The sequence below is a fragment of the Vanacampus margaritifer genome, chromosome 4, assembly GCF_051991255.1.
Source record: "Vanacampus margaritifer isolate UIUO_Vmar chromosome 4, RoL_Vmar_1.0, whole genome shotgun sequence".
Taxonomy (NCBI): Eukaryota; Metazoa; Chordata; class Actinopteri; order Syngnathiformes; family Syngnathidae; genus Vanacampus; species Vanacampus margaritifer.
Window position 1 is genome coordinate 6,686,550 of NC_135435.1, and position 26,031 is coordinate 6,712,580.

Sequence of the window (26,031 nt, forward strand, 5' to 3'; positions counted from 1 at the left end):
TGTTCTTCTTGCTCGGTGCGCTGATTCGCTAGCTCTCAGCCAATCACAGTGATCAAATGCCCCCTGACGCCGATTCAACATGTCAAATTTGCTGGAAACGCCCCCACAACGTATTTCAACTCGAACCGACTTCACGACAGTAATTTATACACTGATCAGACCCAACACTGGGTGGGTCAACGCTGTCCGACTCCCGACGTCGGATTGGTGTATCTAGGCCTTAAGAGAGAGCACCCGCTCGTTTTCTCAGGTTGGGAGGGGCTGGTGCTTGGAGAGCAGAATGACCTAGAATTTCTCATAGAGGGGCGAATGGATAAATGTATTTGGGGAGGAATGAGCATTTTAACATAGGTAAAAGCACCAAAAAGTTGATTTTTCATGTTACTCTCCCTTTAAATTATCTTTTTAGATCAATTTTTATTTATTTATTTATTCATTATTTTTCCCCCGGCAATTTTGGTCTTCCATAGATTGTGAGATAGGCTATTTTATGTTTTTCTGCCACTCAATCTTTAAACTAATACTGTTCATAAAGTGTCAGTTTAATGGGATAGTAAAATGACAAATTGTTCCCACTTCTTTAGTTCACTGTTTACAGCCTTTTTAGGAAAGTTTTTGATTTTTGTTGTCCTGTATAGTGGAATTTCAGGTTTAAGGGCCAGAAATTGCAATCGTTACTTGAACTTATTGCAGAGAATGTTGATAGGTGTGATTTTACTAAGAAAAGGAAATTTTACTACTATTCTAAATACATAGTGGGTGCTCAATTGCTTGTTAACTCACTATAACAGTTTGTGCATGCTGTCAGCAACAGGTGTAAAAAGGGCTGCCAAACTAAACAGACAATATGAGAGACAACAGTTAACTTTGCGCTTTAGGTAGCACTGATGGTTTTCGCCACAAAACATTTGGGAGAACACTAATAATTGCAAAATTAAGTTTGAAGTGATAGAATTGGAAGGGTGAGTGGAAACAAACATATTACTAAGTTACAGAAAACAATTCCTTTGCTCCAATAATTTTTGATAAAACCAGCAATAATGTAAAAACTATGCTTTGTTTGCTTTTAAAACTTGGGTGGGACGGCAGAAAAACTGAAGAGGCCAGCACCAATTGTGACAATGTGCTGAAATGACCCCAACACATTGTGTGGAGTCAAGTTTGTACTGTACCTATTTTTGCATGCTCAGATGTATAGTAAATGTTTTGTGTTTTTCATGAGGTTCTGGCCCAGACGTCCTGCCTCGTCCACAGTGCCAGTGGAGTTACGATTCTTGCATCAGCCCCTGTTTCAAAACCTGCAGTGACCCATCAGCAGAAGCATGTATAGCCATCCCACAGTGAGACTATTTTGTTCACCATTGTTGAACTATGCTTATGATTGGACTGGTTTTCTGTAAGACAGTTTTTTTGGATCTGTGCAGAGTGGAGGGCTGCCTTCCTGTCTGCCCCCTACAAATGGTCCTGGATGAAGTTACTCGTCGTTGTGTCTACGTCGAGGACTGTGAGTAGAATCCTTGATTTCACTGGAGTTTTTTGGATGCAAGTATTTATGTTATCTTGCAATACTTGTGCATAGCCTTCTGAACATAAACACAAACTATCAGTGGTATATTTTAGTGCCAATATCAATTCAATGACGTATATGAATGGACTATTAATAGGCCCCTCACAGTTGAAACCGTTGCCACTGTTACTGACAACAATTTTTTTTCGCTGAAAAGTGTGTGTGTGCATGTTTGACGTTAGGATCCCTCTATGGAGTAATTAGAGCCTAAAAAAAAACGGGACCTCTCAGCCAGTGGCACAACCGCATGCCATACACCAGTGGTGGGCAAACTCGGTCGTTTCCCTGCTCCAACGCAGCTGATTCCAATCAACGGGGTCGTTATCAGGCTTATGCAGAGCTTGCTGATGAGCTTTATCAGCTGTGTTGGAGAAGGGAAACATCCAAAACCTGCAGGACTCCGGCCCTCGAGGACCAAGTTTGCCCATCCCTGCCATACACAGTGGCAGTTTCGATGTAGTGACAGAAAATAATGTGAAAACTCCATGGAGAAATCAATGTATTCAAGCGAGTGGCAACGTAACCAGTGGCTGCACTTCTCCCGACACCGAGTAAGCGGCTTTGTAAATCCATTCATGTAAAAGTTTATGTGTGAGTAAAGTATATCTATCTCTGTTCGCCTCTTACATACTGTTTATGGTTTTGGGTTTAGGTATTAAAGCCCCAGTTATTTTGCCCGTAATTTCAACCAGTGCCATACCAAGCTTTGGGCCTTTGTCCTCGACAATGACCACTGCATCACTAAAAACAACTATTAGCCCATCTGCCCCGTCTCACTCTTCTCCAACCACCAAAATCACCAGCACTGTTCCTGCTGTGAGCTCACCACCGCCAATTTCTGATGAGTCAACTCGACCAACCATCCCCTCCTCCACCACTGCACTTCCTGAACCTCCCAAAACAGCAGCACCTCGTTCACCATTGCCCCCCACTGTAAGGCCTGAGGTGGAGGAACCTTTGTTGAGTGTGAAAGTCACCGAAGCCCATACCACTGCTGAGAGTGCCACAATCAGCCCCTTTGGATCCAGTACTCCCTTTGCAATCACTTCTCTTTTCTGGCTATTATCCACCAACAGGCCCACTGACTCCCTCCGGCCTCACTTCACTCCCAAACCCCCACCTACCACAACAGTAACCACGCGCTCTACTGAGGGGCCAGTGCCCACTTCTCCGCTTGCCGTCGAGGAGTCCACGGAGACTCCACATTCAGTACTGGTATTCCCATTTGGAACCACTTCTCATATGCCACCAGTTTCAGAGAGTATAACTGTGACAAAACAGACCACTGTACCCAGATCTACTGATACTACATACACAGAGTCTAGGAGCACGAAGCCTGAAACACTGGGGAGAACTCTCCCAGTCACACCCATCACTCCTGCTTTACTGCCCACAGCCTCTTTAACCACTTCTTCACTTATTACCCCACCTCCTGTCAAAACACCAACTGCGTCTAGGGCAACAGAAGCATTGACTTCAGCGACAACCACGCACTCAGTCGCTCCAGTTGAACCCTTTAAAACCGGTACAACAACACAGAAGACAATAGCTCCTCCCATTCCTGTGCTTGCCACTGAGACGGTACTTTTAACCACCCCAGCTGCTCCTGAGATACCAGCATCATTGCCAGTCCACATCGCTCTGACTACACCTGTGCCCAGTTCTGCTTCTGTTACCTCAGACCAGCAAGCAACATCAAAGACAACAACCATTCTTGAATCTACTGTGTCCAAAATAACTTCTTCCACCATATCAATGACTGCTCAGCCACCCCCTAAGCTTACAGCCATTTCCGAGTTTACTTCCACTCTGTCTACAACTTCAAAACCTCCAGAGATTGCTGTAGCCACCACCGTCGCAACCAGCCCAATTTTATCAGCAAAATCAACTGTCCCACAGGTAATTCCCAAGGAAACTGTTATTCCTCCACTATCACCAAGCTCCATCACACAGACCTCACAACCATGGCGTCCTCCCCATTTCATCACCACTTCCAGCCAGCTGTACAGTCCTACAACAAAGACAACACCGCAGCACACCTCTCGAACTGTTCCACATGTGGTCAGTTTGACTAAAATCACTGAAATACCTCGACCTGCAGTGTCTAGGCCAGTCATCACCTCTACTACTCCATCTACAGTTACAACCACAACTGCTAAGACTACATCTCATAGGATGTCTACTGCAGAATTTACGACCAAGACACATGTTACACCAGAACTTCCCCCGAGACCCGATTTTCCTGATACTTCTCTCATCATAGGACATACAAGACCTGCCACTATTACCACCACCCTCAGACCAGTTACAGTGACGACACATCCAGTAACGAGCAGAATGGAATTTACAAGACATACAACCACACCAATCTTACCTGTCTCTCTACCGGACACAACTTTTTCACTTTCAACAAAAACTTCCCCTGACAAGGTCACCATACACCTTGAGTCAACTGTAAGATCTGCATCTGCTGCTGCTGCAACAACTACAACTGAAGGCGCACTGATGACCTCTATCAGACTGACACAGAGAGTTCCAGTGACAACAAGAGGTTCAACCACAATCACATCAACCGAGAGGCCAATCACATCCAGGGTAACTATGGAAACAAGACCGCTGGCAACAGCCACCAAACCAACCAGCTCACCAACTGTCACGCCACAGCCAGACAAAACAACTGTATTAGGAGTTCCATCTCCAACAATATCCACATCAGCAGAAGCATTGACCACACCAATAGAAACAACGATTGCAGCCACAACAACACCCACATCAGTGGCCCCACTTCCCATGCCTGAGCCAACCATACCAATCTCTGGCGTGACAACCACAGAATCTGACACTTTGCAACCAGTTACATCTCCACCACTAGATATAACCATCCAGACTCAAGAACCTGGTCTTCTTCCTCCTGGTATAACTTCCATCCCTGTTACAACGGTCCAAACAACTGTACTGGATAGGCTGAATCGCACCAGTTCTGGAGTAACAGCACCTCTTGTGTCTGTGGACAAAACCAAGCCTACATCAGCTATCATCACACCCACAACTGTATCATTTACAAGGATGTGCACGGTGAGTTCACTTTACATCATCCACATTTATTGACCATGTTCACTATATTTTCATGGTGCTAGATTATTGTGTAAATGCTGAAAGCATCTTTTCATTTTGCCATATTTGTCCTTTCAACTACTATTTTTTGACCGATTCGAATTATTCCAAATTCAACATGTTCCAAAAATTCACGCTTAGCGGGAAATTACTTTTCTCATTCCAAACATTTACAGTTATATTACAATTCAACATTTTTCACATCAAAAATCCCCACTCATTTCGAATGAGACATTCAACAATTCACTCCCATTCAAAATTCAAAATGTTCAACTCATTCAATTCACCTTGGGATCAATTTTCAACATTCCCCCAATTCACTCATAGCAAAAAATCCATACTTTTTACTCAACATGGCACATTTTTAATCAACAAAATCCTCACTCATTTTGATTAAGATTTGGGCTTGGGTAAGGTTTAGGGTTTAAGGGCTCATATCGTTCCTATTCAAAATTAATTCAATTCAATATAATTTCACCTAATCCCATAATATTCATTTATTTCGTTCCCACATACCAAATATTCCACATTTTGCATTCACATATTGCAGATTTTTCACAATATAATTTCACCAAATTCCATATAATTGCATATCATTCAATATCATTCAACATCATTCAATGCATGAATTTGAACCTCTACATTCAAGATCATTCTATATCAGGGGTCCCCAACTAAATTGGCAAGAGGTCCACTAACCGGATCAACCCAATTGACCGGGCGGGGTACGGACATGAAAAACACCCAACTGCAATAATTTCATTTTCAGCTTTTTTATTCAATTGCAAACAAGTCAATTAATTGACAAAAAAAATCTATTTCTTAAATAATTCAACTTATTTTTAGTCTATTGTTCAAATATTTATTTCATTCATTTCTTTTTTGTGCAGATATTCAATTGTTAAATCGTTCAAGGAAGGGTCCCTATGACTAGTTGTGAATACAACAATTTTAACATTATTTCCTTTCTCTTTCAGCATTTCCTCTATGGCCAAATATATGTCCTCTCCTCTCGTATGTGTTTTCAAAGCTGTGATACCTAAAATGTCCTCAATAAATGTTTTAGTCTCCTCGTGATAGAATTGGACATACACCAAAAGCTTAGGATTGTCACTTACATCAGTTGATTGATGATTCATCCGCAGTTAACGCAATACAACGGGCACTTTGATGGCGCTGTCAGGGTGCACACATCCTCCGAGAGCAGCGCTGCTCGTTGTTGCTCGTTCTTAAGTTGCTCTCCTTTCTCTTCAAATAGCGTGTCGGCCATTGCTGCCAAACATTCCTCGACCATTCCGGAGTCAGTAAAAGGATTTTTGTGATGCGCCCACTCCACGCGTAGTGAGCGCTCATAGGCAGATCAAATTAAAGCATACGCCTCAGTCCATTCTTCATCACGTTTATCGTGAGATTGCGTGTACCCCGAAAAACAAAACAAATTGCGAGCTTACCGGACCCCGGCTCTGTCAAAGGACAGCTGCCCTGATGAGCCTATTCAAAAATCGTCTATTGGTGAAACTGAATATATTCCCCCCACCCTACATATTCTTGGAGGTCCGGATGAAAGAGTCTCGGGGTCCGGATCTGGACCGTGGTCCACCATTTGGTGACCCCTGTTCTATATCGTTCAATGTCATTTAATATCATTCCAAATCATTCAACATTTGACATAATTACACACCTTTCAACATCTTGTACCTCATTTAGTATGATTTCACATCTCAACATTTTTTTCATTCACCATCTTAGCATTCACATGAATTTTCTCCAGAAATGGCTTCATCTAGTTATAATAGAATTTAATTGCTTAAATCAACCATTGAAAAGAAAGCAAAGATTTCACAAATGAAAACATTACATTATTTTTACAGCTGTTAAAAAAACTGCAACAATTTTAATGTTTCTTCTCTTTATGTTTTTACATCAGCCTCCATTTGCAGAGATTGTTGACGAGTGCACCAAGTTCATCTGCGTCAACAACCAGCTCGTCTTGTTCAATAAGTCCCAAAGCTGCCCCTTCTCCTCTAAGCCGGTAAACTGTGGCCTGCTGGGCTTTGCCATATTGGTCAATGGTGACAAATGTTGCCCCCAGTGGGAATGTCCATGTAAGAGAAACACAAAAAATGATTAATTTATAAATAACCCTGTGTTATGTAAGCATAAGGTCATTGTAACTTCAATTATAGTTCAAAGAGATCATTACGTCACTATTTCATTGTTTCCATTCCAGGTCGCTGCTCTGTGTTTCCAGACTTGAATGTGATCACATTTGATGGAAACAGTGTTGCTATCTATAAAGCTGCCTGGTTCATAGTGACCCAACTACCCAATGAGACTGTCAGTGTTCTGGTACAGGAGTGCCCCGTAGGATCAGAATCACCAGTAAGCACCAAAACTTACTGTCAATTTATTGTAAGTCACTTTTTGAAATGTATGAATGTCCTTTTTAAAGCTTCAGTGGAATTTTACGAACCTGTGTCTGGTGTCACTCAACATCACCCACAATTCCAACCACATCATCATCGACAGGCTCCAGAGGAGGGTAGGACAAAACATGTTATTTGCTTTGTATTTAGTAACTCAAACGTGAGGCCAGTAAGGCTCTAGTGTGAAATTGATCCTTAACACAAGCAAATTGCACACTTTTCCCACAGCTCTATGTCAACTCACGGTACGCCAGGCCTCGTTTCAAAAAGTTTGGTTTTGAGATCTACGACACGGGCAACATGTATCTGATCCGAAGCCCGGCTGGTCTCAAGCTGCAGTGGTACCACAGCACTGGGATGATGGTGATCGACAGTGACAGCCCCAGCCCCGGCAAGAAGCTGCCCACCTTGGGGCTTTGTGGTATGAATTGGCTTAATTAGTCAATTGTATTTCATTTTGCATCAATTCATAGAGAACACACAAAGACCATGCAACACCAAACTCAAAGTTCAAAGCTAGAAAATCTAATACATATGGGTCCTAAAATTCGTATTCAGAGATACATATATGCCTACAAGGGTACAAATTGCAAGGGTCCACATATTTACCCTGTTTAAGGGGTACAATAGATGTACCCCTTCTTGAGGGTACTGCCCCAGTGAAGAGCCATTTGACCCCTAAAGCTACAAATTTAACACCTTTTTTCCGACTGTGCACTCTTTGATACCAGTCGTCAAAACACATATCCTTGGCAGTAAAAACTATCATTATGTTCTCCCTTCCCCTCTAGGTTTCTGTGATGGAGACCCAAGTAATGACCTGACTCTAGCCAATGGCAGCACTGTCGGGAGGAGCGAGGATCCATCACTCTTCATCGACAGCTGGCAGGTTCCCAACACCACCAGTTATGTCAGTCACAGTCGACGTCGAGAATTCAACTGCTCCACCAGTGACTGCTCCCAATGTCTGGTCATGCTGCAGAAACCGGCTTTCTTCACCTGTCATGCCTTTGTAGGTTTACACATTAATCAAGCAATTTACAGCGACCAACCAGTCGGACGTTTCACCAAGTGATGAAAGCATATGATTCCCAGTTTGCAAAGATGAATGAAATCATGTTTGTTTTTGTTTTTTTCTAGGTCTCTCCAAGTACTTTTTGTGAGGTTTGGGTCCAAGATGTGGAGTATGTAAACAACCAGTGTGTGGCACTGGCTGCCTACGCAGCCTCTTGCTCTAAATTCAACATCTGTATTGAGTGGAGAAGAACAGATTACTGTCGTAAGATTGATCCCCAAAACACATTCAGCTTTAATCATTGTTTTTTCTTCTTCATGGTTTTCAGCCATATTTGGGATTTTCCAATGCATGTGTGACAGCTTTTACTGATTTTGACTGAAGTATGAAATTTGTTATCCTAAATTAAACCTTTCATTATTCTTAGAAAGTTGAAACCGTAAATCCACTTTTCAAAATTATGGCGGATCAAAACTGCCAAAATTATAAATAAATAAATAAATAAATAAATAAAAACGAATATTAAAAATATAATTCAAACATTAAACACAAAAACAAATTTAAATGTAAAAAAAAATAATAAATAAATAATAATAAAATTAAACGAATAAATAAGTAAAAGTATAAATAAAAATGAATATAAAAAATATCATTCAAAAATTCAACAAAAAATATAAATAAATTAATTAATTAAACCAAAAATAAATACAAAAATAAAAAACAAGATTTAAAAACTAAAAATAAATATAAAAATAAATGTGGAAATATTTTTTTTTTTTCCATTTGTATTTATTTTTTGTGTATTTTTTTAATTATATTTTTATATTTGTTTATATTTATATATGTATATATATATTAGAATTTTGGCAGTTTTGGTCCTCCATACAAAACAGGGTGGTCTTAAAATACTACTTCATTTAATATAACAATTCTTGTATCCCTTCCTGTAGCCTTCATGTGCCCTGAACCTCTCCGCTATCAAGCCTGTCTTCCAGCCTGCACGTCTCAATCATGTCACAACCAGGATTTCGACTTAGACCCCGAACATTGTTCAGGCCTAACCGAGGGTTGCGCCTGTCCTGAAGGAACGCTACTCCACCGGCCATACACTGTACTCTGTATACCCCCAAACAAGTGTGGTAAGATCCCGTAATATTTGTCTGTATGGACAAAAATGACATGTAAGCACTTGTACGGTAATTGTGATGTTTATGTAGCCTGCACTGACAGTTCTGGCATTCCACGTGCACACGGTGAGGTGTGGAAGGCCTCAAAGGACTCCTGCTGCATGTATCGCTGCGACAAGGACACGGTCATCCCAGTGGAGTACAACTGTTCCACCGCCGTGGCGCCTGTGTGCCAGCGAGCAGGGGAGGTGGTCGTCAGCCTGGCGGATGACACCAGCTGCTGCCCTCGGAAAGTGTGTGGTAAGGCCGCAGAGGAGATTTGAGTGTCCACCAGCAGTGCGGCATGAAGGTCATCAAGTTATTAAAAATGATAAGATGATGTCATATGACTTTGCAGTGTGTAATCAGACTCATTGTGACCTTCTGCCTCCTGACTGTAAATATGGGGAGAAGCTAGTGTCGTACTATCAAAAGGACTCATGCTGCCCAGACTATGTTTGCGGTGAGTACACGGTGACCAAACAATGTGATATTTCTGCTAATGCTGAGCGATTCATCCATTTTATCAGTTAATTGGAGTTTGTTAATGGCTTCTATAGTTTGAAGCACATTTCTATTGACTTGCACCACTGCCCCTTAACCACATGGCTGCGAACAAACAGAAGCTAATTTACAAAAGTAGAGTCAGAAAAAATAATATATTTCTATTATTTCTCTTAAAGATGATTCAAAAACTTGAATAAAAAAACTGTTTCAAAGCTTGTTAGAAATGAATTAGTCCTTTATCTGGATACTAAATGAACTACATGTTGGTTAACAGAGTGTGATCCCACAAGTTGTGAGGCTGAGATTCCCACTTGTAGAAGTGACCAGTCTTTAATTGCAACCAGAACTGATGATAGCTGCTGCCCGACTCACATCTGCAGTAAGCATCAAACTTTTCTAAACAATACTATAATCATTTGTGTGTCGTACAGTGGGATTAAGTGAGTGTTTGTTTCCTGTAGTCTGTTCATCTTGTGCGGACGCGCCTCCACTGTGTCTGGATGGGGAGGTTCTGACTGTGAGCCATAACACCACTGACCGCTGCTGCCCCTTCTACCAATGTGGTCAGCTCACACAAACATTTACACAAACCAAAATCACATCTTTTTACTTTCAGCTATTACTAATTAACTTATGAGAGAAACTGCACAGTTCTTTCATAATTTGAACATTACAAATATGGATAGTTTTAAATGTACTTATTTTATATTTAAATTTTTTTTTTTTTTTACAGAAATTCTAATTTTTATTACTGACTCGTTGGATTAGATTGATTTCTTTTTTTTTTGTTTTATGATCAAACCAACTAGTGCCACTGGGGAGTTATATTAGTTATATTAGGGTTGTTAAAATTAGTGTATTAATTTTGAGTTAATTTAAAGTTCCTTTAATGACACAATTTTTTTTAATGCGCGATAAATGACAGCCTCTTACTTGGAAAGTCTGTACTGGGGGAATTCCAGTCGCAACACAGCAGACACGTCAATATCAAAATTTAGCAATTTTTTTTTCTTTTACCAAGAGTATGAAAACTTGGAAAAAAAAATGTTTACTGTACATTTTATTGTAAATTTAGAACAGATACAAAATGTACGCTTAATCGTGAGTTATCTATTGAAGTCATGCGATTAATTATGATTAAAAAAAAATTTATCACCTGACAACACCCCTAATATATATATATATATATATATATATATATATATATGTAATTGATATGTGTGTGTGTGTAACTTTGTGTTTGTGTGTAGTATGTGAGCCCTCCAGGTGTCCTCAGCTCAACTGTCCTTTTGGGATGTCACTGGTGACGATGTCCAGTTCAGATCACTGTTGTGCCAACCACACATGCGGTATAACATTCAATATATGAACTTTATTATATTACAGTATGTTTTGACGTGTAGCATTCACAGTATGAACTAAATTATTTTCAATTGCTTGGTCTTTTAAGTATTACCCAACTTAATGTCATGTTTTCATGTTTCAGTATGTTCCTGCGACAAGATTACCCATCCTAAATGTCAACTGGTATGTTCAAGTTCTGAAATTAGGATAGGATGTATGAGCTGTATGTGAGTTGTTTAAATATTGCCCTTGATCATATTTCATCAGCGGTCTTCAAGGTTTCCCCCCCCTACATAGCCCAGTTTCATATCAAGAGGTATTTTGGCAGACTGGTAGTGCATTAAAACGTGAAACAAACATGCTGGAAGTTAGGGACCCCTTTTTGGACAACATATATTGAAATAAAAGTAGTTATTTTATGTTGGTGCCCATAGTTTATTCAATTTCAGTGTGCTTTTGATTGTGCTGTGCAGGGAGAAGCTCCTCAGTTGGAGCAAACCTTCTTGTCTGACACCCAGAATCAATGTGCCTGCAAAAAATACAAGTGTGGTGAGTATTGTTGGTTCAAAATGCCTCAAAATTCTGTGAAACAACCCTGCAATCCCGACCGTGGATGCGTGTGCAGCGCGAGAGGCGGTGTGTGTGTATCAAGGGGCGATCCAGGGGGTGCTGCGGCCCGGTCAGACTCTGGTGGAACATCGTGAGGACGGCTTGTGCTACAGCCGACAGTGCAGCCGCGTCCTGGACATGTCAAGCGGTTTTCACATACTGCGGACCAGCAGCACCAACTGCTCTGCCCTCTGCCAACTAGTAAGCCATCAACTGGGAACCTTTTTTGATTCCACAATCTAAAAAATGTATCCGCATTCTACAGTAATTAAATCTCATTCTGGAAGTGGAAAATTAATGTTTTAATAATTTTCTAAGTAAATATTCAGTATGAAAGATTGATGTTTGCTTCTGACCTGTTGGCTTAGTTGTAATGTAATCTTTGTGTGTGTTTTTAGAATCAGATCTATATCCCTGCAAAAGACCAGTCAACATGCTGTGGAGTTTGTAAGAATATATCTTGCCTTTATACTCACGAGAACGGGTCGACAATTCTCTATAAGGTGGGCAATTAGTGTCAATGCAATCAATTATTATTATTCTTGTATGATTTTTATTTGACAATAATATGTTCTTTGCAGCCACACTAGTCTAAATACAGGTATTCTGGTTAATATTGCGTTAGTGGAATACGAGTTAAGCAGCAAAATCCAGCAGTTTTTTATCGAAATCAGAAGGCGGCCCTTTTGCCAGCTTTTGTTGACTGAAGATGACATCACAGTTGCTCAGGTCTCAGGTAACAACCAATCACAGCTCAGCTTCAGAAAACAGGTGAGCTGGGATTGGTCGTTGCCTGAGCCCTGAGCAACTGTGATGTCATCTTCAGTCGACAGCAAGTGGCAAAATGGCCGCCTTCGGATTTTGATAAAAATTGCTGGATTTGGCTGCTTAACTCGTATTCCACTAATGCAATATTAACCAGAATACCGTATTTAGACTAGTGAGGTCCTATTGTTAAGAAATATTTTAGGTTGACTTCTCCTTTAATGTGTTTTCAGCCAGGGAGATCTTGGGTGTCCAGCTGCATGAAGTTTGAATGCACAGACACTCTATCTGGGCCGACACTCATCTCCTACCCTTTCAGCTGCCCCCCCTTCAATGAAACCGAGTGCATGAAGGTCAGCTTCATCAAACATGTTCCATAAACACTTGTCCATCTTAGGGTTCTTACTCACTAATGACACAATTGAGGTTAAGGATGGATTGATTTGTATAAGCAATAATCAGTTCTGACAAACGATCAACTGTGTAGTTGTCATGATTCATGACTTTTTCTGTTTTGCACACAGATTGGAGGAACCATTGTAAGTTACATGGACGGATGTTGCAAGACATGTGAGTATGTGAGCATAGCCCAGCTGTAATGTAGTTAGTGTAGAACTGTAGGCTGCAGCTGACACTCACCTGTCGCCCAGCATGCCTCCAACGCATAATATTCTCCTGTGCAGTTTGAATTCACCACCACAATGTCAAAATGGCTTCTTGTTCTGCTGTCAGGATTGTCTTCGGAGTATTAACATTAGTGTGCTTTTTTCAGTGTACTTTTCAGTGAAAGGAACAGGCTTCTGTTTTGAAAGTAGCCATCACTGAAAAGCACCTGAAAGCATGTAAGTGGCTTAGTGGTTCATGTGCTGCAGCTTACCAACATGTACAAATTCCACCAGGTACTGGATTCCCTCTCTTCCCTTTCCCCGTTAGCTCCCTGACTCCCACAGTAAACACAAACTGTGAAAGAGGTACCAAAACCACTAAGATTACCAGTGCTATTGTTGATATTCAACAATGTACTCCCTCCCTCCATGGTGTTACTGATATAACACACCAAATGTTTAACAGTCCTCTCAACTGTTATCTCATTTCAGACTTAATGTAGGAGAAACTGCATGCAACACCAAAATAGAACAATATTTGGTATACAGTGAACCCCTGCTCATTGCAAGGAATGTTTTTTCTTTTTTCTTTTTTTCCAGACTCAACCGCAATATGTGAAAATCCACCTTTTGGAGACACCCTTAAAAATAGTTTTACCACTCTCAAATGCTCGTCAAACTCTTGAAAATGTTCTTGTATTTATTGAAGCATACAGGTAGTGCTTAACTGATGAACACATGGCTTCCGAGAGGCTGTTTGTAAGTCGAATTTGTAATTCAAGACACATTACATTTTGTTTTTAAATTAAATTAAATTAAACAAGAAAAATATATATTTTTTTATTAAATGTACAAATATATACAGTATAGTATAGACATACAGTATACTGTTTATACATAAATTTAATTTAAAACATAATTTCTAAAGAATGTTTCATATAATAGTACAGTATACCATAAAAAGAAAACAAATACACTTACATGGTGGATGGAGGAGTTTTTGAATTGAGAGTTCAAGTCAGACTGCTGAGGTGGAAGGCATTATGACGTGCAACATTAGCCATCTTCGCACCACTGTCCAATGTTTTGACCATGGCAACCGTCATTTCCATGGAGATTGCCTGGTGCTTCTTGCCACGGCCATGGTTGGGAAATCAAGCTCCAGAGAGAACAAACGCTGAAACTAGTGATGGTAAACTGAAGCATCATGAAGCAATGAGGCCTTCCATCCAACTGGTTCGCTCCTGGGCCGAAGCATCATGAGGCTTCATTTGTTCTATTGCGCCATCATGTGGAAAATAAATGTCATGACAGACAGTGATTAAAATGATCCCATGGAGTTGATGGGGTCAAAAGGGCAGGGAGTTGTGATGTGAATGAATGTGCGTGTGGTACTTGAAAGAATGATTGCTTTATTTTAGACATTGACATATAAACAAGGAACACTTTTCATTCATTTTTATAGAGGAAAACTAGCATTTCCAAAGTTTTTGGCTTTAAACGGTTTCTTTTTTTACATAGGATTTCTCCTGCTTTTGAAAATAGTCTTTCGCAAGGGACGGATGAGGCCAGGGTACAGAGAAAGGTTATTGCTAGTTTGTAAAGGTTTGGGTAGACATGTTTGTGCAGCTCCCAGTAGTCCAGGGGGTTTGACATCCTGCTTATGTTGGGTTCCCCCAGGTAAGTGTGGACCTCCACAGTCGCATCTGCGGTCTCACTCTGGGTCCTCGTCTGTGTCCTCCTCTGCATGACTGTGTGGTCCAATCGCCGCCACAGTTTGTCACCTAAGACACAACAAACAGACTAACAGTCAACAGGCAATTCTGGCTGCCCATCGTAGAGATGGGAGCAAAAGAATGCCTTATCCCACAATAATGCACTGCCGCTCATTTCCTATTGCTTAATTAACACCATTAGAATGTATCGAATATTACTTTGCGCCACAGGCTGGGAAGCTTCTGATGTGTCTGGTTGTATAGGTTGGAGGAGGAGGAAGATGTCCTTTACCGAATCACTGTCGCACATTCAGCTGTGAGCCTCCTCTCAGCCTCTTGTGCTTTATTGGGGCTAAAGAAGCCTATCTTCTTGTACCTGTAAATGACAATGAGACTCATTGCAGTTGTGAACTGTTCAACAAGAGGCACTTGCTCATTTGTTGGTACTAGTAGACAGATGAGAAAAACAGACAACTGATACAAACCTGGGATCCAGCAGTGTTGCCAGTGACATGATGCTCATGGCTTGGAGGTTGTAGAGCTTGTCCCTCAGTTGTTTTTTAAGACACTCAGCCATTGCTTTGCTCTCCTCCGTTTGTATGGCTCCCATGTCATCCTCCAAGGTGTGGTGCAGCATGGCCAAAAGTGGAATGACCTTGGACCCAGACACTCTCCTCTCCTCTGAGAGCTCTACGGTGGCATCATTAAATGGGGACAGCACCTGCAGACTCTCAGAAATGAGCCTCAACTGGTGGGATGTGAGTGGGGTAATGTCAGTGTCAAGGCCTGCCAGGGCTGCTCCTACGGCTTCCCTGAGGTTGTACATGCGCTGAAGCATGTGGAAGGTGCTGTTCCAGCGTGTCTCCACCTGAAAATAAAATGTCATTATTGTTTGAAAGGAGAGTGGAAGCAGTTATGGATGTCAAGTTACCTCTTGAATGAGCTTCAGCACAGGCTCTGTAGGCTTCATTTGCTCCTGCACCTGAGTCACCCATGTCTATAAAAAATAAAATAGGAAACAAAACATTATTCAAGTCATTCAGCATTAATTTGAATACTGCTGTGTAATAAAGGAATTCACCTTTGCAGTCGTACTGCTTTTGAAGTAACCAACTATACTCCTACACTGAAGACGGATCTCAGACAGCTCAGTGTTTTCTGCCAGAGCCTTCTTCACTATTAGATTTAATGTGTGCGCCACACAAATTGTGTGGCGCACACATTAAATGAAGGTGACTGGCACATGCAGCCATGTTGGCTGCACCATCTTTCACAAGGCAAGTTACTTTGGTGGCAATGCCCCATTGTGCCATGAGTGCCGATTTAACGGCAGCCATGTTCTCAGCTGTATGGCGGTCAGGGAAATGGAGCACACCTAACACAGCTGAGTGCAGAGAGATTTGCTCATCAATGAAATGACAAGTGACTGCCAGATATGCATCTGTGTTGATGCTGGTCCACATACAGTATCTGCTGTTATGCTCACTGCAGAGGACTTTGCTACAAGCTCTTGGGCCTTCTCCTTTGCCTGCTGGTACCTCTCCTCCACCATGGCTTTCAAAGTCTAAAGGAAAGGAAAAAGAACACTATTGGAAGAGCAGTTATGGGGGGAATGGGGAATAATGATTCATGTGCTCTCATACACACCTGCCTGGTGGGGAGAACATATGTAGGGTCGAAAGCTTGGATTTAAGTTAAGGATTGAAGTTTCCTGAACCCTGTGTCCTCCACAAACCTGAAGGGCTGGCAATCTTCGATTACCATATTGATCAATGCCTCTTCCACTGCATTCTTATCCACTGCAGTTTAAAAGAAACAGAGTAGGCCTATTAATGATAGATGTAATTCATTTCATCTGTCACATATCAAATATACATGGTAGGCTATGCTGTTTTTTCATTGCATGTTAAAAAATGGCTTACCTGTGCGTGGTTCTATTTGAGTTGTCTCCTTATTTTCATGCAGGGCCCTTTAATGCCTCAACATAGATGAAGTGTTGTCTTGGTACCCAAGTTCTTTAGAACAGAGTTTACACTTCACCTTTTGAAAGATCAGCAAGTAGGAGAAATACAGTACATTAAAACGAAGGATACACTGTGTTGTCACAATAATTTACAATATATATTCACACTGGTTATTATAATTTGTACCTTTTTAGGAGAGATCTGCTCAAAATGATCCCAGACAGGGGATGTTCTCTTCTTTTTCGTTGTGCGTGCGTCCATTGCAAAACGAATCCGATTGAGGTTTGAAGATGCGAGTTGGGTGTGTCAGTGTCACCTGGGAGCTCATTGTCGTCTTGGTGCGCCATTTTATTTCGAATCACCCGCGAAACTATGTGTTGGCGATGACGTAGGAAGCCCGTCTCGTGAGGCTTTGTACGTAGCAACGCGCGTTCCGAGGCTTCGGGCGTGGCCACAAGCGTAATCAACACATGCCTCGATGCGCGCTTTGCAGATTTTTTTCCGGTTTATTCGGCACACGCATCGCCGCCTCGGCACAATAGGGCACATGACTAGCTGAAACTGTTTGAATTTAGCCACAACAGGCCACTCAGCAGGTGCTTGTATGAGCTCATTTACCTGCCAGTTAAGTAAAAGCACCTGTGGCTAAAGTCAATCTGTGGCAGGGTTTTTACTTTCTGGACCTGGATTCCCCAACCCTGGCCACGACCATTACCATTGCTTGCCTTGTGCTTTTATACTGTTATCTTGATCCTTTGCTTGGTCATCTATGCTAAATATAGTTTACGTGCATGGAAACGTGGATTAGCCAAGGTACTGTACACGCTGAATTACTCTTGACAGACAAGTGGAGAGAGAGAGAGAGAGAGAGAGAGAGAGAGAGAGAGACAGAGAGAGTGACAGAGAGAGTGACAGAGAAAGGAGATAAATATGCATCTGCAGCAGTGCTAATCAATGGTGTTGTGGTAGAAAGGGGGAACTATACGTACATTTGTAGTCCCAAAGCAATGCCGGACGATAAAGTAAGGTATGTTTGGGGGGGAAGACAAAACAGAAATCGTTTTGGAATTAATTAAAGAAGCAAACATTAATGCTATTTTAGATGAAAAACAGCAAAGAAACACTACGGCTTATCAAGAATTACAAAAGCAAACTCATACGACGTCATCGCACGCCGCAGTCGCTTCCTCTTCTTCTTCTTTTAAATTACTGGTGGATCCCATCTCTATGGTGTATACCGCCACCTACAGCGACGGAGTCCCCTCTCAATATTCATAAAAGAACGCAAAGTATCCCCCTACCATGTCATCTTAGGGGCTACGTAGGAAACGTGCACAAGTTGCATGTCCGTTTCAGTAAATTCGCTTAAAAAATTCTAAACAATTGGATGGCATACTGACTACTGAAACAATCCGGTTAAATGTACAAAATATAAGGTGGAATATAAGATGGAAAATAACACTTCGCCAAAGCTTGGGGGTGGACTTTATTAGTGTATGACTATGATATGATAGCTTGACTCAAGCAGCTAAAAAAGTCCTAGAAAAATCCTCAAAAAGAATTTCAAGAAAAGAGTGGGAACCCTGAACGAATGTGAATTAAACATATTATATATTTCAACACCAAAATGTTCAACCAGACCATATCATTTTGTTTACAGTAGATCCGTACAATTCAAAATTCCTAATGGGAATAAGCATAGACACTGCTATAGTTATAAACAACATACTGCTACTTCGAGCAGCAAAACGTACAAACAGAGCATACAACAATATGCAGGTATTCTCACTGAAGTACACAACTCGAGATTTGGACAGCAATATACTGTAAAAATGCATGAAAACGAATTGCTTAAAAATCAGTCGTCGTTGAACCGGGGGTTCACTGTATTTGTCATGAAAATATGCATGACAGCAAAAGCAAACTAAACCATTAACCTTATTCTACATTACAGCATGACTATGGTGTATGCATGCGTTTCTCACAAAAAAGAAGAAGTAATTTCCCACTCAAAATGAGGTGGCTATCCTTTTGAGGCCTCTTAAAGAGGTCACACATGAGAGGACTGCAACATGTACAGTACATACAGTACGTGTCCTGCTTTCCCTGCAGATCTGTACACAAAACTACATGTGCTCCACTTTTAGCACTGTCTGGGCAGTGCATTGTTGATTGCCAACAATGTGCTGTTGGTAGAATAGAGGCCCAATAGTCGGCCTTAGACGTCTGCATGTCCTCCATAGTTACAAAGTCGATAGTGATGTGGTTTGCTGTTTGTGGACATTTTCCCATGTAGCTGCTCTAGAAGGTTGGCATGCTGCTGCATTACAAACCTACACAAATTACACGTTGTCATTTAAATGTTTCACAAATAGACTGATAACACATTATTCGGTTTTTAGATCCAAATAATGACATCATAAAGTATTTGGGCCTGTGTAAAAGACCCCCACAGGTGGATGACTTTAATGACTGTCCTCTCATGGGAGCTTGGCTCCCACTGACTCCCACGTAACTTGAACACTGACTGTGCCCTCCTCTTGACAAAAGAGTGCATGGAGTTGATTAGTGTATATGAATTTAAAAGCTGATCCTTCAAGCTTGAAATATTTTCAGAGGTGCCAAATACAGGTCTAGAAAGTAAAAATCCTGCCACAGTTTGGTTTTAGCCTCAGGTGCTAGTTAGCTAGCTCCCTACCTAGCTCCCATGGTGCTCGTTTACCTGCTAGGCGGTGTCAAACTCCGGTCCTCGAGGGCCGCAGTCCTGCAGGTTTTGGAGGTTTCCCTCTTCCAACACAAGCTGCTTCCAATTAGCAGGATCGTTATCAGGCTTATGCAGAGCTTGCTGATGTGTTGATCATATATCAGCTGTGTTGGAGAAGGGAAGCATCCAGAAACTGCAGGACTGTGGCCCTCGAGGACGGGAGTTTGACACCTATGTGCTAGGGAGCTAGCTAGCTAGCCAAACTGTGGCAACGTTTTTCCTTTCTGGACCTGGATTTGCCACCTCACGCTTGTTAGTTTTTATCATAGTTAGTCAACCTCATCCTGTTTTTATTTAGTCAATTTTTAGTCAACTATAAATCTAACATTTTAATCTTTATTTCAGTCGAAGAAAACATAATTTTATTTGTCTAGTTTTAGTCAACAAAAACTGTCAATGTTTTAGTCTAGTTTTAGTCAGGACAATCATTTTACCCCTGTATATCTTTTTGTCAGAAGATAATATTGAACATTTCAGATCTAAAAGTATTTCACAACAAATGTTCTCTCATCTTTTTGATGACAAACAACTTGACACACAATTACAGTATATCAACAAGTGGCTACTATGGCTCCATGCTATGAGCTAGTAAATTAGCCAGCATTAGTTAGCGGTTGGATTTACATTATTGTTGGAACGTTATAGCCCTTGGATTAATGTTATATTATATTTATAATATAAATTTTTTAAACCGTTCACCGTGAATGAGGGTTTTAGTCCAGTCTAGTCTAGTTTTAGTCCGGTGAAAAATGTGTGTTGACGAAATTATTTTTGTTTAGTTTTTATTGACGAAATTAACACTAATACATAAGAAAGTCTCATAGGTTTTTATGCTAACCCCAAGATGAATCCCAGCAATTCCTCAGCGAGTTGTTCAATTTGATCGCAATGATTACTTCACCATTCAATTACAAACGATCACTTGTTATGCCACAGTTTTTAAAAGTACAGGCATGACTACAGCCTCTTAATAGATTGACCCGTCAGCAAGTCCAAGCATATTCGGACTTGAGTTAAATGTGGCTCTGGCATCACCACTGAAGCACTTGAAAGTGGCGTGACGGCGACTGGAACAAAGCGAGCTTGACTCGCTTACATGGTGATGCCACAGAATTATATAGCTTGACGTGTGATTAGTCTTCTATCCATCACTCGCACGTGATAGCTGCACGATGTTTTCTTCTGCTGTGGTTCACGTGAGTGACTTGTTGGTGTTTAACATGAAAAGGCACTTCTGAAATAGTACAAGTGACATCCTCAAAGTCATTGAGGTCTAGGCAGGACTAACACTTCAGCAGCAATATTGTTCTTCAAATCACACAAAATGTTTTTCCTGGGTGATGTTGCACATCTATGCATGCAGAAGCAAAGTTAACAACCAAAATAGTGCAAATACTGTATACAGTACATATCATCATAACATCTTAAATTCATTTTGAATCTTTTTCATGTACCTTAAGGATTTAAAAATGTATTTAAGTTTAGTTTGGTTCTCTCACCTTTTTTTTTTTTTAATGTTCTTAAAATTCTTAAATCCTGCAGCTTGTGCATGATTGTGAACATCAGTACTCTTCTTCCTCCTCACCCTTCACTTTCAAGTGCTCCCTTCTCATGGGTTTTGCTATGTTACAGGCCAGGATGCTGTTTGGGTTTAATTGGTTCCAATTTGGTTTGGTTGCCTCTGCCTATGTGTGAACAGGCAAAGAAGATGGGAAGTCGTGTCAGAAGGTGACAGTGAGGATGACTATCAGGAAGAATGACTGTCGCAGTAACAGACCGGTATGTGCCATGCGCCTCTCTCTCTCTCTCTCACACTCACTCACTTACTCACTCACTTTTTTGGTTATTTATTCATATCATCCAAAAAGTATGGTCAAATGAATAACCCACAGAACAATTTTTTTTTTTAAACCAATTGACTCAAAACATTGGGTTGTTCGGTGGGTTTTTGGATTCAATTAATAAACCCATAAAGTTGGGTTGTTTGTGTTGATTTGTGTTGTGGGTTCTTCACTTGACCAAACTTTTGGGGTTAAAGAAATAACCCAAAAAGTTGGGACAAACCCTTTTTTCTATTTGGGTTATATTTGGCCCAACTAGTTTTGAGTGTGAGATGAGAATTTTTGTTTTACTACCACTACTTACCTACTACTACTACTGCTGCTACTACTACCATCACTACCACCTCAATATGAACAAAAACAAAAATATATTTTTCTCAATATGTGTTTTTTCCATTTTTCACAAAATGCTCATATGATAAAGTTTATTGCCAGTCTGTACCTTTTCATAGCTGCATAATAATCATTCACTCTAAAAACTCAGAGGATCTGCTAACACCACTTTATTTAATACATAAATGCAAGTTTATTTGATTTAGATAAACTTTTTATGTTGCTAACTTTATTTTATGAATTTAAGTCAAATAATAATGGTGGTAATTACATCAACTTAATTTGGCATTTCATGTACACTCAAAATTCACTGTTGGTCGGCTGAAAACAAAATTCAAGTTGGCATAACTTAATAAAAATAGCTTGATAACTTAATTTTTCTCAACATTGACTCCATTTTGATGATTTGAATACTCCCACAATGCCTTTCACAATGTTCAAGCTGTTAATAACAGAGTATTCCTTTCTGTTCTCTATAATGTATTTTGCGTAGTGAATTGTTGAGGCTAAATATATATTTTTAGAGTGTAGTTACTGTAAAATAAGTGATTATCAATGTGGTGATTTGTCTGTTACTGTAGTTTCTACAGGGAAATTAAGAAAGCCAAACTGCTACTAGTCAATTACATTGTATGGAAGCCTGAAAGTGTCAAAATTCGATTTCAATAAACATTTTGAAGTAAATATCCTTTAGATAAATAACAGGCAATTATGTAATGTGGTCATTAAATTGTAAAATGTGTTAGTATTATTATGAAAAGTGTTCATGCTATTCTTTAATATGTAACTAATATTTTATTTTTGATTAAATATTTCATAATGATTATTTTAACGTCGTCGTACTTTTTAAAATTTATTTATTTTTTATAAAATTGACATTTAATTCATTTTCCAAGGTTTTATAAAATAAGTAAAGTTTTTTTACAAAGCCAGTTTTTATTTCATAATGTCCTTTTTTACAATGGCCTTTCTATTACATAATGGCGTTTTACAGCCGCATGACTTGGTGTGTTGTCAATCAAAGTCAGTGGGTTGGGCCTCCTGTTTGATCCTCTACGATCGATTAGTTTTCCTAAACACGGGTTGTGACCTTTGTTAGTCGGCATTGCTTGCGTCGAGTGTGGTCACAAGTGTTAGCATTTAGCGTCAAGGCTGGACTGTTCATTGAACTTCCAAACTGTGACACAGCCTCATGCTGCAACCCTCTCTCCGGTGAAGGCCTTAAGACGTTATGACCCGATTCCAAACGATTTGCTACTTCTCGGAGTACATCTGAAAGTGACTTATCTCCCGCAGCTATTCTTTCTCAAACCCGTGATTACCACGGCTCCTCATCAGCCAATAAACTCTCCACGCGTGAATCGATACTGCAAGTTCTGCTACTCATGTCTGTATAACGGACTCAGCCAATCATGTAACTGGCTCTGCCTCATGTGATTTGTTGACAAGGTCAAGTCATTCGGCTGTAAAACGCCATTATGTAATAGAAAGGCCATTGTGGAAAAGGACATAATAAAATAAAAACGGACTTTGTAAAAAAACAACAACATTCTTATCTTATAAAACCTTGGCAAATGAATTATATGTCATTTTTATTAAAAAGTATGACGTTGTTAAAATAATCATGAAATATTTTATCAAAATAAAATAAATATTTGTTACGTATTAAAGAATAGCATGAACACTTTTCATAATAATACTAACACATTTTACAATTTAATGGCCACATTACATAATTGCCTGTTATTTATCTAAAGGATATTTATTTCAAAATGACATTTTTATTTATTGAATTTTGACTCTTTTGGGCTTCCATAACATTGAAGCAAAAGGACCATGTCATGATTCTTTTAAACAGTACAGTGTCCTACAATCTATTGCAAACTGGATTGAAGTAGTAACATACTGTGTTGACACGTGTTAATCTATCATTTATTACTTTTATACTGTAACATTTTTACAGTGACTTTGTGTTTTAATGTCAAGTTGACTTGGCATTTTTTTCCCTGTATCATCTGTACCAAACACCATCTTCAGCGGTTGCCTCTGTCCTGCAGGTCAACATCGTGTCATGTGACGGCAAATGTCCGTCTGCCAGCATCTACAACTACAACATCAACACGTACGCTCGTTTCTGCAAGTGTTGTCGGGAGATGGGGCTGCAGCGGCGCTCCGTGCAGCTCTACTGCAGCGGCAACTCCACCTGGGTCAGCTACAGCATCCAAGAACCCACCGACTGCTCCTGCCAGTGGTCCTAGAATGCTTATTGCAATGAACTCGCCACACTCAAAGGTTCAGGTCCTGCCTAACAGAGTATATACTATGGGGAAAAAAAATCTCTGGAAGGGAAGTGATCAGGGCAGAAACACCGAGATGGCAGCTGAAAACATATGGCACACTGTGACATTTGAACTCTGACCTCTCGGGGCTAGAGAGACAGATTTACTTTGCAGGGATAGAACTAGTCACAAAAAAAGAGGAGTTAAAGAGGATAACCAAAAAAGAATGGCTTGTGCTTCATTCATGAAATTGAAGAATTACTATTAGCATTCTGTGGACTGTATCAGGAAGGAAGGGGAAAAAAAATCATCTTTATTTTCCTCGATTCTTTTACTGTTTTTTTGGCTTGTTTTGTTTTCATCAATTACAATTAAAAGTTGAGTTGCAAAGTTTTTCATACAAGAGCCAGTAAAGATTACCTTTCAGCGGAGATAAACAAAAGATGACAATTAAATTTGATGAATGGTGTTAAGAGTGCCCCACTGCTGTGTTTACAATTATTTAAAAATAAAAAATGGATTTAGTGTAGATATAGATGTTGTGTTGTAAGAAAAAAAAAGCCTTCTTGTCCATCGTTTGTATTTTTCCTCCTACTTTTTGTAAATATTTTTCCCAATGATTTGAAATATCAAATTCCTTCACATCTCACATATATTAAAATTAATGTATATTTGGATATGGGAATTCTTTACTATATTCTATACTGTATTAAACTAATGATAGTGAGTTAACTGATTAAAATCCAGTTGTGTGTGTGGCACACTTTATTTATTTATTGGGGAGTGACAAAGCATGAATACTTGTATCCATGTGAATTCCAACTAAGTAAAATGCATTTTAATTGAACTTGATTGTGAATTTGATTTAATTTACATTTTTTGTTGAAGGGACCGTGTGTAATATTTAGCACCATTTAGTGGTGAACTAATAATTCATTCATTTTAAAAACCCACTAGTGATTTCAATAATATGCAAAAGCAATATATTCTATCACATAAACATACATTTTATTTAAATATATGAGCGTTGGTGTAGTATTCACCAATTATATTTACATAGGTCGCGCCAGTCCTTTGAGGAGGCTGACATGTTTCACCGCCATCTTCCTGCTAAATCGCAAACGTTGTTAGCCCTGGTGGTTCTTGTAGTTAGTGTCGGACCCAATGGGTCAACCGCCGCTAGTCGTTGCTGAGTCCCGTGATTCAGGCTCACGCCATTTGTCGTCTTCTGCCTTGCTCTCATAAGCTATTACTAGCTTCTTCTTTTTTTTTTACTAGCTTCTCCCGCTAGCCGCTCTTTTTAGCTGCTCTGGCTAACTCCAGCTTGCCCGGTCTTTTGTTGTCGCTCGCCGAGATGCTCCCACACTCACGCCAAATAATAGTTGGTGTTATGCTTGCTTAGTTTGGTTTCTCTGAGTCATTGTAGTGTGGGTGCTTTGAAATGCACACGCTACGGCTACATTCTATTATTTAGCGATATCTAGTGGTGAAATCTTACACATGATCTTTTACAGGTCTGTTACAGGTCTTTCCATTTTAATTGTCTTGTATGCTGTTTTCTATGGTACAAATTTCCATTTGTAATAAATATTTCCTTTGTATGGAATATTTGTGCAGTAAATATTATTGCTAAGCAAGGCTTTATCACTTCACTTTTCTATGAAACATTCCATTCGTTCTACAATTTTTCATCATTTATCCTTTATCGTCACAAATTGAAAATGCTGTATTCTTCTTGGGCCCTTAAAAGTCGTTTGAAATGTCTTCACTTTCCTCCTCACGCTTGACTGGATGGGATGTGGCGTGCATTATAGACTGACAGTCAATCGCAGCAACAAAAAAATGATTCCGAGACATCGGGAAAAAAAAAGATGCTTTCTTTTTTGTAGCTTCTAATGTTTTCAAAATACTACTACTGTCAGCAGATGCGTCACCAACAAAGAATTTCCTTACGCCGCCTTCTGCACAACGCAACCTTCATCATCAAAACCTCTGACAGATCTTCACATAACATACA

General features: G+C 40.0%; 2 protein-coding genes and 1 long non-coding RNA gene across 4 annotated transcripts in view; 1 reads left to right on the forward strand and 2 right to left on the reverse strand.

Annotated features, from left to right (window-relative positions):
• otog (otogelin) overlaps positions 1 to 25,544 on the forward strand; it is a 66,881-nt gene extending 41,337 nt beyond the window's left edge. The window contains exons 33-58 of the mRNA XM_077563407.1: positions 1,223 to 1,340; positions 1,425 to 1,504; positions 2,220 to 3,628; positions 4,087 to 4,246; positions 4,440 to 4,642; positions 6,609 to 6,786; positions 6,912 to 7,063; positions 7,134 to 7,223; positions 7,336 to 7,528; positions 7,899 to 8,119; positions 8,248 to 8,386; positions 9,073 to 9,261; positions 9,340 to 9,549; positions 9,647 to 9,751; positions 10,070 to 10,174; positions 10,257 to 10,358; positions 11,046 to 11,144; positions 11,282 to 11,322; positions 11,613 to 11,688; positions 11,765 to 11,949; positions 12,147 to 12,251; positions 12,747 to 12,866; positions 13,038 to 13,083; positions 13,413 to 13,484; positions 21,261 to 21,340; positions 23,793 to 25,544. Coding sequence (XP_077419533.1) covers positions 1,223 to 1,340; positions 1,425 to 1,504; positions 2,220 to 3,628; positions 4,087 to 4,246; positions 4,440 to 4,642; positions 6,609 to 6,786; positions 6,912 to 7,063; positions 7,134 to 7,223; positions 7,336 to 7,528; positions 7,899 to 8,119; positions 8,248 to 8,386; positions 9,073 to 9,261; positions 9,340 to 9,549; positions 9,647 to 9,751; positions 10,070 to 10,174; positions 10,257 to 10,358; positions 11,046 to 11,144; positions 11,282 to 11,322; positions 11,613 to 11,688; positions 11,765 to 11,949; positions 12,147 to 12,251; positions 12,747 to 12,866; positions 13,038 to 13,083; positions 13,413 to 13,484; positions 21,261 to 21,340; positions 23,793 to 23,993 — 4,679 coding nt within the window. The 3' untranslated portion in view covers positions 23,994 to 25,544. The remainder of the gene's footprint in view (positions 1 to 1,222; positions 1,341 to 1,424; positions 1,505 to 2,219; positions 3,629 to 4,086; positions 4,247 to 4,439; positions 4,643 to 6,608; positions 6,787 to 6,911; positions 7,064 to 7,133; positions 7,224 to 7,335; positions 7,529 to 7,898; positions 8,120 to 8,247; positions 8,387 to 9,072; positions 9,262 to 9,339; positions 9,550 to 9,646; positions 9,752 to 10,069; positions 10,175 to 10,256; positions 10,359 to 11,045; positions 11,145 to 11,281; positions 11,323 to 11,612; positions 11,689 to 11,764; positions 11,950 to 12,146; positions 12,252 to 12,746; positions 12,867 to 13,037; positions 13,084 to 13,412; positions 13,485 to 21,260; positions 21,341 to 23,792) is intronic.
• LOC144050837 (zinc finger BED domain-containing protein 4-like) lies at positions 14,590 to 15,989 on the reverse strand. Its single transcript, XM_077564460.1, has 5 exons — positions 15,915 to 15,989; positions 15,765 to 15,830; positions 15,319 to 15,701; positions 15,053 to 15,209; positions 14,590 to 14,902 (listed from the first exon to the last, which is right to left on the reverse strand). Exons 2-4 carry the CDS (start codon positions 15,801 to 15,803, stop codon positions 15,122 to 15,124), a joined length of 510 nt encoding a protein of 169 aa, XP_077420586.1. The 5' UTR covers positions 15,804 to 15,830; positions 15,915 to 15,989; the 3' UTR covers positions 14,590 to 14,902; positions 15,053 to 15,121.
• Positions 16,077 to 17,962, reverse strand: LOC144050815 (uncharacterized). 2 transcript variants are annotated; one of them, XR_013293937.1, is made up of 5 exons: positions 16,984 to 17,962; positions 16,756 to 16,873; positions 16,481 to 16,632; positions 16,299 to 16,397; positions 16,110 to 16,217 (listed from the first exon to the last, which is right to left on the reverse strand). It is a non-coding gene; the product is annotated as an uncharacterized LOC144050815 (long non-coding RNA). The 2 variants fall into 2 exon arrangements; XR_013293936.1 differs by having other exon boundaries at positions 16,077 to 16,397.
• Positions 25,545 to 26,031: the final 487 nt, after the last annotated feature.

Coding starts and splice junctions, on each gene's coding strand:
- LOC144050837 (XM_077564460.1), bottom strand. CDS start 15,803: ATGAAGCCTACAGAGCCTGTGCTGAAGCTCATTCAAGAG. Junction 15,702..15,764: donor TGCTGAAGCTCATTCAAGAG/GTAACTTGACAT, acceptor TTTTATTTTCAG/GTGGAGACACGCTGGAACAG. Junction 15,210..15,318: donor GCAACACTGCTGGATCCCAG/GTTTGTATCAGT, acceptor TGTCATTTACAG/GTACAAGAAGATAGGCTTCT.